Here is a 15,085-nt window from a genome sequence, read left to right on the forward strand (position 1 = left end):
CTCTGTTTCTTCTAAGGGATTCCTGCCCACAGTAGTAGATATAAAGGTCATCTGATTTAAATTCACTCATTCCAGCCCATTTTAGTTCGCTGATTCCTAGAATGTCGATGTTCACTCTTGCCATCTGTTTGACTACCTCCAATTTGCCTTGATTCATGGACCTAACATTCCAGGTTCCTATGCAATATTGTTCTTTACAGCATCGGACCTTGCTTCTATCACCAGTCACATCCACAACTGGGTATTGTTTTTGCTTTGGGTCCATCCCTTCATTCTTTCTGGAGTTATTTCTCCACTGATCTCCAGTAGCACATTGGGACCTACAGACCTGGGGAGTTCCTCTTTCAGTATCCTATCATTTTGCCTTTTCATACTGTTCATGGGGTTCTCAGGGCAAGAATACTGAAGTGGTTTGCCATTCCCTTCTCCAGTGGACCACATTCTGTCAGACCTCTCCACCATGACCCACCTGTCTTGGGTGGCCCCACATGGCATGGCTTAGTTTCATTGAGTTAGACAAGGCTGTGGTCCATGTGATTAGATTGACTAGTTTTCTGTGATTATGGTTTGTGTGTTTGCCCTCTGATGCCTCTCACAACACCTACCATCTTACTTGGGTTTCTCTTATCTTGGATGTGGGGTATCTCTTCACGGCTGCTCCAGCAAAGCACAGCTGCTGCTCCTTACCTTGGACAAGGGTTATCTCCACACAGCCGCCCCTCCTGACCTCGGGCATGGGGTAGCTCCTCCCGCCCACTGCCCCTGACCTCGGGCATCAGGTAGCTCCTCTCGGCCACGCTTCTGCGCAGTCCTTTGCAGCCAGTGGGCTTCCATCATTCACATTTAAATTGCCAGTAGCCCAGAGATAAACCCACGCACCTATGGACACCTTATCTTTGACAAAGGAGGCAAGAATATACAATGGAGAAAAGACAATCTCTTTAACAAGTGGTGCTGGGAAAACTGGTCAACCACTTGTAAAAGAATGAAACTAGAACACTGTCTAACACCATACACAAAAATAAACTCAAAATGGATTAAAGATCTAAACATAAGACCAGAAACTATAAAACTCTTAGAGGAGAACATAGGCAAAACACTCTCCGACATAAATCACAGCAGGATCCTCTATGACCCACCTCCCAGAATATTGGAAATAAAAGCAAAAATAAACAAATGGGATCTAATTAAAATTAAAAGCTTCTGCACAACAAAGGAAACTATAAGCAAGCTGAAAAGACAGCCTTCAGAATGGGAGAAAATAATAGCAAATGAAGCAACTGACAAACAACTAATCTCAAAAGTATACAAGCAACTCCTGTAGCTCAATTCCAGAAAAATAAACGACCCAATCAAAAAATGGGCCAAAGAACTAAACAGACATTTCTCCAAAGAAGACATACATATGGCTAACAAACACATGTAAAGATGCTCAACATCACTCATTATCAGAGAAATGCACATCAAAACCACAATGAGGTACCATTTCACGCCAGTCAGAATGGCTGCTATCCAAAAGTCTACAAGCAAGAAATGCTGGAGAGGGTGTGGAGAAAAGGGAACCCTCTTACACTGTTGGTGGGAATGCAAACTAGTACAGCCACTGTGGAGAACAGTGTGTAGATTCCTTAAAAAACTGGACATAGAACTGCCATAGGACTCAGCAATCCCACTGCTGGGCATACACACCGAAGAAACCAGAATTAAAAGAGACACGTGTACCCCAATGTTCACTGCAGCACTGTTTATAATAGCCAGGACATGGAAGCAACCTAGATGTCCATCAGCAGACGAATGGATAAGAAAGCTGTGGTACATATACACAATGGAGTATTACTCAGCCATTAAAAAGAATACATTTGAATCAGTTCTAATGAGGTGGATGAAACTGGAGTCGATTATACAGAGTGAAGTAAGCCAGAAAGTGGTGTTGGAGAAGACTCTTGAGAGTCCCTTGGACTACAAGGAGATCCAACCAGTCCATTCTGAAGGAGATCAGCTCTGGGATTTCTTTGGAAGGAATGATGCTAAAGCTGAAACTCCAGTACTTTGGCCACCTCATGTGAAGAGTTGACTCATTGGAAAAGACTCTGATACTGGGAGGGATTGGGGGCAGGAGGAGAAGGGCACGACAGAGCATGAGATGGCTGGATGGCATCACTGACTTGATGGACATGAGTCTCAGTGAACTCCGGGAGTTGGTGATGGACAGGGAGGCCTGGCATGCTGCGATTCATGGGGTCGTAAAGAGTCAGACATGACTGAGTGACTGAACTGAACTGAAGCTAGAAAGAAAAACACCAATACAGTATACTAACGCATATATATGGAATTTAGAAAGATGGTAACGATAACCCTGTATGCGAGACAGCAAAAGAGACACAGATCTATAGAACAGTCTTTTGGACTCTGTGGGAGAGGGAGCGGGGGATGATTTGGGAGAATGGCATTGAAACATGTATAATATCATATAAGAAACAAATTGCCAGTCCAGGTTTGATGCAGGATACAGGATGCTTGGGGCTGGTGCACTGGGATGACCCAGAGGGATGGTATGGGGAGGGAGGTGTGGGAGGAGGGGTTCAGGATGGGGAACACGTGTACACCCGTGGCGGAAACATGCTGATATATGGCAAAACCAATACAATTTTGTAAAGTAATTAGCCTCTAATTAAAATAAATAAATTTAAAAAATAAATTGCCAGTAGAAAAACAGAACTCTCAAAGGCATTTGGTTTTACATGTCAATATTTTATTCAACTGATTATTGACTATTCCAGCAGGAAGACAAAAGATCTGGTTCCAAGAACATTTGAAAAATAGAGATGTATGCAGTCAATGGGAAAAGAATGCTACAAAAAGATGACTGAGGTCGACATCAAAGTGGTTAACCTTTTGCAGGCAGTCAAACCACATCATTTGGGGGATTAACATCTCTACCAGGCTATACAGCAAAGCAGCTTACTGATTTCTGTAACTTAATCTCTAATTTTCACTGACTTTTCCAAGACAGTAAACCATTTCAAAACTTATCTAGTAGGGGTGGGGCAAGGCGGGGGTTCCTCTTGGAAAGGGCATGTGGCTGACTGGAGGAATTTTCTCTCTGCTTCCACCAGCTCAGTTTCCTTCTGACTCCCTGATATTTAACTCTGTAAAGAGGGCCTCTAGTTTTCAGTCACGGTACAGAATTTCCTAGTACATCGTGTTGGGTCTCCCACCGGAGAGAGCCATGGAGTTTCCTCATTTTTCTGAGGAAATGTTAAAAACATGTCCTTTAGAAGCCTAGTTTGGTCTTGACCCTTCTTCATCACCACAGAGGAGGAAGTGACTGCCACTTCCGTAGGAGAATGCTTTCCACATGACTCCAGAGAACACAGTCCCCATGGCAATTGATTTGGGTGGCTTCAGGGCACAGCTGCTGGCATAGAGGCATTGAAATACAGCGAAAACCGATGGCTCTGTGGGCAGCGCAGGGCAGGAAGTCACCTGGCGGAAGGGCTCACAAGGATGCTGCATCTCAGTTAGGAAAGGCTGAGGGACAGGAGGGAGGCACTGGGCCTCAGTACTGCTGCTGTGCCTCGCAGCCCAAAAGCTCCAGCCTCAGGGCGATATGGCGCGCCCAGCTCCGCGGGTGAATCCGAAGGAAGCGGGTAAACAGCGGGGGGTCTAGAGCATTCACCACGGGGGTGAAGGAGTCTTGATTTCCCTGAAAAACCTAAAAGAGGAGAGACAGCATGTGTTGGTTGACAGGAAAAGAATTACAATACTTATACACCTTCACTGGCCTCCTGCATGGTCTGGAACTCACCAATAGCTCTTCATGGGCACCCACCCCAAAGCTGAGGATGGAAGCTTTTTTCATTTCAGGTTGAGGGATTCAAGTTTCCCATAGTTCGATAGTTTGGGATTGAACCTTGGGAGGTGACTGAATGACTTAGTCCCCTGAATGACTTAGTCTGTGCCTGGGAAAGGGCGTATGACATCTAGAATTAAGAGCCTCTTTGCTAACCTGTAGGATTTCCCTGGTGGCTCAGATGGTAAAGCATCTGCGTGCAATGTGGGAGGACCCAGGTTCGATCCCTGGGTCAGAAAGATCCTCTGGAGAAGGAAATGGCAACCCTCTCCAGTACTCTTGCCTGGAAAATCCCATGGACAGAGGAGCGTGGTATGCTACAGTCCATGGGGTCGCAAAGAGTCAGACACGACTGAGCGACTTCACTCACTCATTCACTCACTTGCTAACCTGCTGTGGAGCCCTTGCTTCCAGCTATGGCTTACCTCTGAGAACATTCTCACCCACTTTCTCAACTAATTCAAGGAAGTTGTAAACATCATGGCATTTTACTCTGAACTACTTCAACCTGCCAAGACTTTGGGTTTAAACATTATCTCTTTAGAGAGCTCTTCATCTTCTGAAACAGGACTCTTGTTGACTCAATCTCGTCTAGATCACTTTTCTTTACAGCATTTGTTATCTTCTCATTTATCTTTTTACCTGCTTATTGACCATTACCTCTGTTTTCACCACCAAATGTCACTTCCATGACAGCAGAGGCCTTGGTCACTGATCTTCCATACATGCAAGAAATGCAGTATATACATAGCAAATATACTATAAACATTTGCTAGAGTTTGTGTGTTTGATAAAGCTTTTGGGAAACAAAGACATTCTTGGATAAATATGTTTGGTAAACTTTTGAAACCTGTACATCTTCTGTTAGGGTTATTCCTTGTTGTTTCCCCTCAAGAAACTGAAAGAATAACAGAAGGAACACTCACATCTTTAATGTACAACACACTCCTAGTCTCTGGTCTGTTTTTGTCCTTCATAATGTTGACATTTAAAAAGGCCTAGGACCATTGTGTTGATAACATCCCACATTTTAAATTTCTGTGACTATTTTCTTAATTATTAAATCTTAGTTCAACATGTTTAGTGAAAATATTAACTAGATGATGTGTATTTCCCACTGTATCATATCAAAGGACACATGATACTGATTCCTTCAGAGTTTGAGCCTTACTTAAGGTGGTGTCCACCACATCTCACTTAAATAAAGGTAATTACTTTCCTTTCCTTACAATCTGTGGGCTGAGGCTTTAATGCTGTATAAATATTCTCACAAAGGAGAAAAGGAAAGATATAAGCATCTGAATACAGAGTTCCAAAGAATAGCAAGGAGAGAGAAAAAAGCCTTCCTCAGTGATCAATGCAAAGAAATAGAGGAAAACAATAGAATAGAAAAGACTAGAGATCTCTTCAAGAAAATTAGAGATACCAAGGGAACATTTCATGCAAAGATAGGCTCGATAAAGGACAGGAATTGTATGGACCTAACAGAAGCAGAGGATATTAAGGAGAGGTGGCAAGAATACACAGAAGAACTATACAAAAAGATCTTCATGACCCAGATAATCACACACCTGATGGTGTGATCACACACCTAGAGCCAGACATCCTGGAATGTGAAGTCAAGAGGGCCTTAGAAAGCATCACTAAGAACAAAGCTAGTGGAGGTGATGGAATTCCAGTTGACCTATTTCAAATCCTAAAAGATGATGCTGTGAAAGTGCTGCACTCAATATGGCAGCAAATTTGGAAAACCCAGCAGTGGCCACAGGACTGGAAAAGGTCACTTTTCATTCCAATACCAAAGAAAGGCAATGCCAAAGAATGCTCAAATTAGCACACAACTGCACTCATTCCACACGCTAGCAAAGTAATGCTCAAAATTCTCCAAGCCAGGCTTCAACAATACATGAACCGTGAACTTCCAGATGTTCAAGCTGGATTTAGAAAAGGCAGAAGAACTAGAGATCAAATTGCCAACATATGTTGGATCATTGAAAAAGCAAGAGAATTCCAGAAAAACAGCTACTTCTGCTTTATTGACTATGCCAAATCCTTTGATTCTGTGGATCACAACAAACTGTGAACAATTCTTCAAGAGATGGGAATACCAGACCACCTTACTTGACTCCTGAGAAATCTGTATGCAGGTCAAGAAGCAACAGAACTGGACATGAAACAACAGAATTGTTCCAAATTTGAAAAGGAGTACATCAAGGCTGTATATTGTCACCCTGCTTATTTAACTTCTGTGCAGAGCACATCGTGAGACATGCTGGGCTGGATGAAGCACAAGCTGGAATCAAGATTGCCAGGAGAAATATCAGTAACCTGAGATATGCAGATAACACCACCTTTATGGCAGAAAGTGAAGAACTAAAGAGCTTCTTGATGAAAGTGAAAGAGGAGAGTGAAAAAGTTAGCTTAAAACTCAACATTCAGAAATGAAGATCATGGCATCCGGTCCTATTACTTTATGGCAAATAGATAGGGAAACAGTGGAACCAGTGACAGACTTTATTTTCTTGGGATCCAAGATCACTGAAGATGGTGTTTGCAGCCATGTAATTAAAAGACGCTTGCTCCTTGGAAAAAAATCTATGACCAACCTAGACAGCATATTAAAAAGCAGAGACATTGCCGACAAAGGTCAGTCTAGTCAAAGCTATGGTTTTTCCAGTGGTCATGTATGGCTGTGTGAGTTGGACTATAAAGAAAGCTGAGCGCCGAAGAATTGATGCTTTTGAACTGTGGTGTTACAGAAGACTCTTGAGAGACCCTTGGACTGTAAGGAGATCCAACCAGTCCATCCTAAAGAAAATCAGTTCTGAATTTTCACTGGAAGGACTTATGCTAAAGTTAAAACTCCAAAACTTTGGCCACCTGATGGGAAGAACTGACTCATTGGAAAAGACCCTGATGCTCAGAAAGATTGAAGGCAGGAGGAGAAGGGGATGACAGAGGATGAGATGGTTGGATGGCATCACCAACTCGATGGACATGAGTTTGAGCAAGATCCAGGAGTTGGTGATGGACAGGGAGGCCTGGCGTGCTGCAGTCCATGGGGTTGCAAAGAGTCAGACACGACTGAGTGACTGAACTGACTGACTGAAGATGTTCCAGCGTCACCTAGCATCTTCATGGCTCCAGTCTTGGCATCTCTGAGAGGCAAGCTTCCTTTTACTAGGACATGCTATTTGGAAACCAAGACTCTTCTGGGTTAGCTGAGGCTCTGCTCCAGGCCAAGGCTCACATACAGTGTGTCTTCTCAGGTTGGACATTTTAATCTCATGGCAGAGAGCAGAGTCAGAAGAGAGTGAGCCAAATACATGATCACACTGAAAGTTTCTGTCCGAAATTGGTGTATATCATGTGCATTTACATTACGTTGGTCAAAATGAGTCCTATTCTCAAACCCGAAGTCAGTGAAGTTGTCAAAGAAGGAGGAAGTGAAAAATCAAGGATAATGCCTTTTACCTCATCTGCTATTTCTGTTCACTTGTCACCAGCAATACAGTGATTTTATGCGGCAGATATATAAGAGGTTTGGGTGGCTGGGTAGGTTTCTTAGTCTGTGAGCAACCTCTATTGTTGATAGAGAAAAGTGTAATTTTTTAAATAGATGGGGCAAGAAGATATGTTTTGTGATGGTTTTTGCTTTTCCAGAAAACTTTATTTCCACCACTTGACTTCTTTTTTGTTAATCACCAAGTCTCCAAGAGATCTATCCTCCTTCACCAGAAACAGTGCCACCTCTAGTCCCACATATTTTCCATTCTTTTCCTTTCAGATCTCCAGAAGCCAAAGCTATGACACAGGAGAGCTCAAATATTAGTATTTTGTCACTGAGGGTCAGACTTTGTCTTTTTAGAAGTGGTTTTCTCTGTGTTCTATCACAGTCTCTCCTGGACTCTCCTCTGCAGAGCTAGCTTTGCATGTTTATTTTCTACTTACTTTTTGTAAATGGAAACTTACAGCATTCTTTGTCTTCTAGTTATTCTGTAAGTTATGAGTGGTTTTATTTGCAATATTTAAATATATATTTATATATAATTTATATATATATTATATAATATATATTTATATATAATTTATAATATATTTATACATATACATATTTAAATATAGCTACAGACAGATATATTTGGTAAAGATTGAAGGCAGGGGAAGAAGGGGACGACAGAGGATGAGATGGTTGGATGGCGTCACCAACTCGATGGACATGAGTTTGAGCAAGATCCAGGAGCTGGTGATGGACAGGGAGGCCTGGTGTGCTGCAGTCCATGGGGTTGCAAAGAGTCGGACATGACTGAATGGCAGCCATTCTGTCCAGCGTGAGATGGTACATCATTGTGGTTTTGATTTGCATTTCTCTGATGATGAGTCATGTTGAGCATCTTTTCATGTGTTTGTTAGCCATCTGTATGTCTTCTTTGGAGAAATATCTGTTTAGTTCTTTGGCCCACTTTTTTTTTTATCACTTCACTGCTTTATTTTATTATTATTATGTTTTTTACTTTACAATATTGTATTGGTTCTGCCACACATCAACATGAATCCACATGGGTGTATGCGTGTTTCCCATCCTGAACCCCCCTCCCACCTCCCTCCCTGTACCATCCCTCCGGGTCATCCCAGTGCACCAGCCCCAGGTATTTGGCCCACTTTTTGTTTTGGTTGTTTATTTTTCTGGTATTGAGCTGCATGAGCTGCTTGTATATTTTTGAGATTAATTCTTTGTCAGTTATTTCCTTTGCTATTATTTTCTCCCATTCTGAAGGCTGTCTTTTCACCTTGCTTATAGCTTCCTTCATTGTGCAAAAGCTTTTAAGTTTAATTAGGTCCCATTTGTTTATTTTTGCTTTTATTTCCATCACTCTGGGAGGTGGATTATAGAGGATCTTGCTGTGATTTATGTCAGAGAGTGTTCTGCCTATGATTTCCTGTAAGAGTTTTATAGTTTCTGGTCTTACATTTAGATCTTTAATCCATTTTGAGTTTATTTTGTGTATGGTGTTAGGAAGTGTTCTAGTTTCATTCCTTTACAGGTGGTTGACCAGTAAATGGATTGTCTTTTCTCCATTGTATATTCTTGCCTCCTTTGTCAAAGATAAGGTGTGTGGATTTATCTCTGGGCTTTCTATTTTGTTCCATTGATCTATATTTCTGTCTTTGTGCCAGTGCCATACTGTCTTGATGACTGTAGCTTTGTAGTATAGTCTGAAGTCAGGCAGGTTGATTCCTCCAGTTCCATTCTTCTTTCTCAAGATTGTTTTGGTTATTTGAGGTTTTTTGTGTTTCCATACAAATTGTGAAATTGTTTGTTCTAGTTCTGTGAAAATACCATTGGTAGCTTGATAAGGATTTTGTTGTATCTATAGATTGCTTTGGGTAGTATACTCATTTTCACCATATTGAGTCTTCCATTCCATGAATATGGTATATTTCTCCATCTATTTGTGTCCTCTTTGATTTCTTTCATCAGTATTTTATAGTTTTCTATATATAGGTCTTTTGTTTCTTTAGGTAAATTTATTCCTAAGTATTTTATTTTTTTCATTGCAATGGTGAATGGAATTGTTTCCTTAATTTCTCTTTCTGTTTTCTCATTGTTAGTGTATAGGAATGCAAGAGATTTCTGTGTATTAATTTTATATCCTGCAACTTTACTATATTCATTGATTAGCTCTAGAATTTTCTGGTGGAGTCTTTAGGGTTTTCTATGTAGAGGATCATGTCATCTGCAGACAGTGAGAGTTTTATTTCTTCTTTTCCAATCTGGATTCCTTTTATTTCTTTCTTCTATGATTGCTGTGGTTAGGACTTCCCAAACTATGTTGAGTAGTAGTAGTGAGAGTGGTCATCCTTGTCTTGTTCCTGATTTTAGAGAAAATGCTTTCAGTTTTTTGCCATTGAGGATAATGTTTGCTGTGGGTTTGTCATATATAGCTTTTATTATGTTGAGGTATGTTCCTTTTATGCCTGCTTTCTGGAGAGTTTTTATCCTAAATGGGTGTTAAATTTTGTCAAAGGCTTTCTCTGCATCTATTGAGATAATCATATTTTTACCTTTCAATTTGTTAATATGGTATATTACATTGATTGATTTGCAAATATTGAAGAATCCTTGCATGCCTGGGTTAAAGCCCACTTGGTCATGATGTATGATCTTTTTAATATGTTGTTGGATTCTGTTTGCTAGAATTTTGTTACGGATTTTTGCATCTATGTTCATCAGTGATATTGGCCTGTAGTTTTCTTTTTTTGTGGCATCTTTGTCTGGTTTTGGTATTAGGGTGATGGTGGCTTCATAGAAGGAGTTTAGGAGTTTACCTTCCTCTGCAATTTTCTGGAAGAGTTTGAGTAGGATAGGTGTTAGCTCTTCTCCAAATTTGTGGTAGAATTCACCTGTGAAGCCATCTGGTCCTGGGCTTTTGTTTGTTGGAAGATTTTTGAGTGCAGTTTTAATTTCTGTGCTTGTACTTGGTGTGTTCAGATTTTCTATTTCTTCCTAGTTCAGTTATCGAAGGTTATACTTGTCTAAGAATTTTTCCATTTCTTGCAAGTGGTCTATTTCATTGGCATATAATTGCTCATAATAGTCTCGTGATTTTTAGTATTTCTGTGTTGTCTGTCGTGATTTATTCACTTTCATTTCCAATTTTTTTGATTTGGTTATTCTCCCTTTGTTTCTTGATGAGCCTGGCTAATGGTTTGTCTATTTATCTTCTCAAAGAAATAGATTTTCGTTTTGTTGATTTTTGCTATAGTCACCTTCATTTCTGCTCTGATTTTTATGATTTCTTTCCTTCTACTAACTTTGCAGGTCTTCTATTCTTCTTTTTCCAATTGATTTAGGTGTAAAGTTAGGTTGTTTATTTGATGTTTCTCTTGTTTTCTGAGGTAGGCTTGTATTACTATGAACTTCCACCTTTGTGCTGCTTTTACTGAATCCCATAGGTTTTGGGCTGTCTTGCTTTCATTTTCATTTGCTTCTATGCGTATATTGATTTCCTTTTTTATTTCTTCCATGATCTGTTGGTTATTCAGAAGTGTGTTGTTTATCCTCCCTATGTTTGTATTGTAATAGTTTTTTTTTCCTCTTGTTGACATCTAATCTTACCACATTGTGATGATTTGTTTTGAATTAAAATTTGTATATATTGTGTGTGTGGTATCTTCATTCTTTTGCATGTGACTATACAGTTTTACTGGGGCTTCCTAGGTGGCTTAGTGGTAAGGAACCCACCTGCCAATGCAGGAGATGCAAGACATGTGGGTTTGATTCCTGGGTCAGCAGGATCCCCTGGAGAAGGAAATGGCAACCCACTCCAGTATTCTTGCCTGGAAAATCCCATGGACAGAGGAGCCTGGTGGGCTACAGTCCATAGGTTGCCAAGATATTTGATCAGTCAGCTCTCCTGGGTCTCCAGCTTGCTGACTTAACCTGCAGATCTTGTTAGCCTCTATAATCATGTGAGTCAATTGGTTCTGTTTCTCTGGAGAATCCTTACTAACATACTCATATAAGTGGAACTATACACCATTTGTAGTTTTATATATGCTGTATTTCATTTAGCATGTTTTCAAGGTTCATCCATGTTTTAACATGTATCAAAGATACACCCTCTTTAAAATAGGAATCTCCTCTAAAACATATATTATCAATACTCTAGTCCACTACACTGCCAGAAGCATAAGTGTTTAATTCAGCCTTGAGGGAACAAGAAATTCTTCTTGGAGGAGATCATGTCTATCTGAGGCTTGAAAAAATGAGCCAGGTGAAAGGATCAATAGGAAGCACCTAAAAAAATGTCCTAGGTAGAAGAAATAGTATGTATACAAGTGTAGTGTGAGAAAGAACATGGTGTTTTTAGAGACCTGAGGGTTTCTTAGTATGAGTGGGACTTAGAGAGTAAAGCAGCAAGTGGCAAGAGACTGCACTAGGAGATTGGTAAGGTTCATGCCATGGTTAATTCTTGATGAATCTAAGTTGAGTTGTTGCTGCTGATACAGATCATTAAGCATTCTGTGAATAAACTCTTATTTTTCTTCACCCCTCTGATGCTTGCCACAATCTTGAATGACATCAACATCCCTGAGGATAATCAACTTTTGGCTCTACTCTGCCTTTCATAGTGTCCTAAATGTCAAGTGCTAAGAGAAGTTTTGTGCCTATGAGATCAGCATACCTTCACTTTGCCATTCTGAAGAAATGGAGTCCAGTTATGGCCATCTTGACTACTGGATATGAGGAACTCCTTCACATACATGCTGGTAAGCAGAGATTTCACCCCTTGGGTAGTTATTCCTGTAACTCTCATTGTCTTCTGGAAGTCCACTTGTAGCCACTCTTTTGGATTATTCACCTGGGGAAGTTAGAGTAGTGTCTTGTTGATCACTATTTGCTCCCAGAAATCACCAAATGCCTTCTTAATCATAACTCAGCACTTATCACTCTGCATATTAATTATCTGTTTGCCAGTCCCCCGTATTAGACTCAAAGCAAGCAACTGGGGTTGCCCACTTATAGCTGCCCAGTAAATGTTCACTGAATGAATGTATGAGCAATATACAGACTGACAAATATTAGCCCAGTACTGCATACAGATATTTTGTTTCCAGGAGGAAATGATCCCTTTCCCCCAATGAATGTTGTGTGAATGCACATGGCACATCCACTAAATATCTGTGGGGTTTTCCGTGCATAGTCACTTTTCTTCCTTGACACTCTTGGTGGGAACAACCAGATGACATAAGTAGCTGAAGAAAGAGTTCAGAGCTGTCCCTATTCTTTCCCAACCACTGCTCCTTATTCTGAATCAGTTAAATGGTAAATTTGTTCCCTCTTACCTGGGGCCTCCAGGCATTTGTCCTCCCTTGAAGGTTAAGTCGGGCTTGTGAAGGAGACCAGGTGGCAAACATGTTGCGTAAGTGGGATGAGGCAGTAATCTGTGTATCTGATATAGCTTTATTCTCCATTCCCAGTGGCATGTTGCAACCTTGAAGAAATGGAACAAGAGTGTCATCACAAGAACAGGTTGCAGCCAAAGTTCTGCCTCCACTGACATTCTAGTTGTCATCACGACATCATTTTCCAGGCATTAACTTTTGCATGTTATTGTTAACATGCCCTGGATTTTCTGGTCAGCTCTGCTAAGCTCTGTTGGGCTTTTATTTGCCTTGTTAATAGTCTTGTAGGATATGGCTGACCTTGGGGAATTCCATGGTTAGGATGAGCAAGTGATGGGTTTGCCCAGGACTGTACTGGTTTTAGCATTGAGACTTCTGTGTCCTGGGAAACACCTCCCTCCCCGTCTCAGGAAAACTAGTATGGCTAGTCATACTGCCCATGGTTGGGAGAAGGAAGTACATGGGATGACTTGAAACTTACTGTTTAAATCACAGCCCATCAACTCCATGCGAAGAGTGCTGCGGATGCTGTAATGAGTTGGGTGCAAACGGATATATCTAGCAATAATTGGAGGGTTAAAAATATTGTGTTTTACTCCAGATGAATCCACATTACCAAAGAACACCTGTAAAATGAAGAAAGAATAAGAAGCAATTCCTCCCAATCAAGTTTTTTCTTCTAAATTTGTTTGTGCATGTCTCAACAGCTCCCTGGTGGCTCAAATGGTATAGAATCTGCCTGTGATCCAGGAGACTTGGGTTTGATCCCAGGGCCAGGAAGATCCACTGGAGAAAGGAATGGCAACCCTCTCCAGTATTCTTGCCTGGAGAATTCCATGGACAGAGGAGCCTGGTTGGTCCCAGGCCATGGGGTCACAAAGAGTCAGACATGGCTGAGTGACTAACACATTCACTTTTCAACATCACCCAACACTCAAAACCATCCTGGCTAGACAGGTGTTAGAATACAAAGGATGAAGGAGAAAAATTATAGGAAGAAGAGTGGATCAAGGGAAATTATGTCTGTGCAGGTGAAGTAGTCTACCCTTGGGGTAGACTGTAAAATGTTCATCAAACTCCTAATTTATCCACCCCCTCCTTTCCAACTTCGTAACCATAAGTTTGTTTTCTACACTTGTGACTATTTCTGTTTTTAAATAAGTTCATGTGCACCTTTTTATTTAGATTCCACATATAAGCAATATCATGTGATATTTGTCTTTCTCTGTCTGACTTACTTTACTCATTATGTCAATCTCTGGGCACAGCATTATTTTTGATAAATAGATCAGCTTCATTTTAACCTCAATTCTTATGTCTTGATTAGGAAGACATAGGAAGACAAAGTATCTAGATATTTAATGCAATCCCTATGGAACTCACAATGCTCCATTTTACAGGAATGTAATAGCCAACCCTAAATAGATATGGAATTTCAAGGGACCCTGAATAGCCAAAATAATCCTAGAAAGAAGAAAAAAGTTGGAGGACTCAATTCCGGATTTCAAAACTTAGTCCAAAGCTATAGTTATTAAAACTGTGTGGTATTAGAGTAAGGATAGACACACAGCTCAGTGGAATAAAGAATCTGGAAATAAACTCATCAATTTATTCATGTATATAAAGCCCAAAGAGTTGAAAACAAGCATTCAAAAAGAACCCGTACAGGAATGTCCACCACAGTAGGCACAAGAGAGAAGTCACCTAAATGTCCATCCACTGCTGAGCAGATACAAAACATGTGTGGTCTAGCCATACAGTTCAGTTCAGTTCAGTTCAGTCAGTTCAGTTGCTCAGTCATGTCCGACTCTTTGTGATCCCATGAATCACAGCACGCCAGGCCTCCCTGTCCATCACCAACTCCCAGAGTTCACTCAGACTCACGTCCATCGAGTCAGTGATACCGTCCAGCCATTTCATCCTCTGTCGTCCCCTTCTCCTTCTGCCCCCAATCCCTCCCAGCATCAGGGTCTTTTCCAATGAGTCAACTCTTCGCATGAGGTGGCCAAAGTACTGGAGTTTCAGCTTTGGCATCATTCCTTCCAAAGAAATCTCAGGGCTGATCTCCTTCAGAATGGACTGGTTGGATCTCCTTGCAGTCCAAGGGACTCTCAAAAGTCTTCTCCAACACCACAGTTCAAAAGCATCAATTCTTTGGCGCTCAGCCTTCTTCACAGTCTAACTCTCAAATCCATACATGACCACAGGAAAAACCATAGCCTTGACTAGATGGACCTTTGTTGGCAAAGTAATGTCTCTGCTTTTGAATATGCTATCTAGGTTGGTCATAACTTTCCTTCCAAGGAGTAAGCATCTTTTAAT

General features: G+C 40.9%; 1 protein-coding gene across 2 annotated transcripts in view; it reads right to left on the reverse strand.

Annotated features, from left to right (window-relative positions):
* Window positions 1–2,730: 2,730 nt before the first annotated feature.
* The window catches only part of F8 (coagulation factor VIII), a 143,016-nt gene continuing 130,661 nt past the window's right edge, over window positions 2,731–15,085 (reverse strand). The window contains exons 24-27 of one of the 2 annotated variants that reach the window (XM_027534282.1): window positions 13,245–13,389; window positions 12,704–12,852; window positions 12,043–12,219; window positions 2,731–3,715 (exon numbers count right to left, since the gene is read on the reverse strand). In XM_027534282.1, coding sequence (XP_027390083.1) covers window positions 3,560–3,715; window positions 12,043–12,219; window positions 12,704–12,852; window positions 13,245–13,389 — 627 coding nt within the window. In that variant the 3' untranslated portion in view covers window positions 2,731–3,559. The remainder of the gene's footprint in view (window positions 3,716–12,042; window positions 12,220–12,703; window positions 12,853–13,244; window positions 13,390–15,085) is intronic. The other variant, XM_027534281.1, reaches the window with a different exon arrangement.

This window comes from Bos indicus x Bos taurus, chromosome X (assembly GCF_003369695.1).
Source record: "Bos indicus x Bos taurus breed Angus x Brahman F1 hybrid chromosome X, Bos_hybrid_MaternalHap_v2.0, whole genome shotgun sequence".
NCBI lineage: Eukaryota > Metazoa > Chordata > Mammalia > Artiodactyla > Bovidae > Bos > Bos indicus x Bos taurus.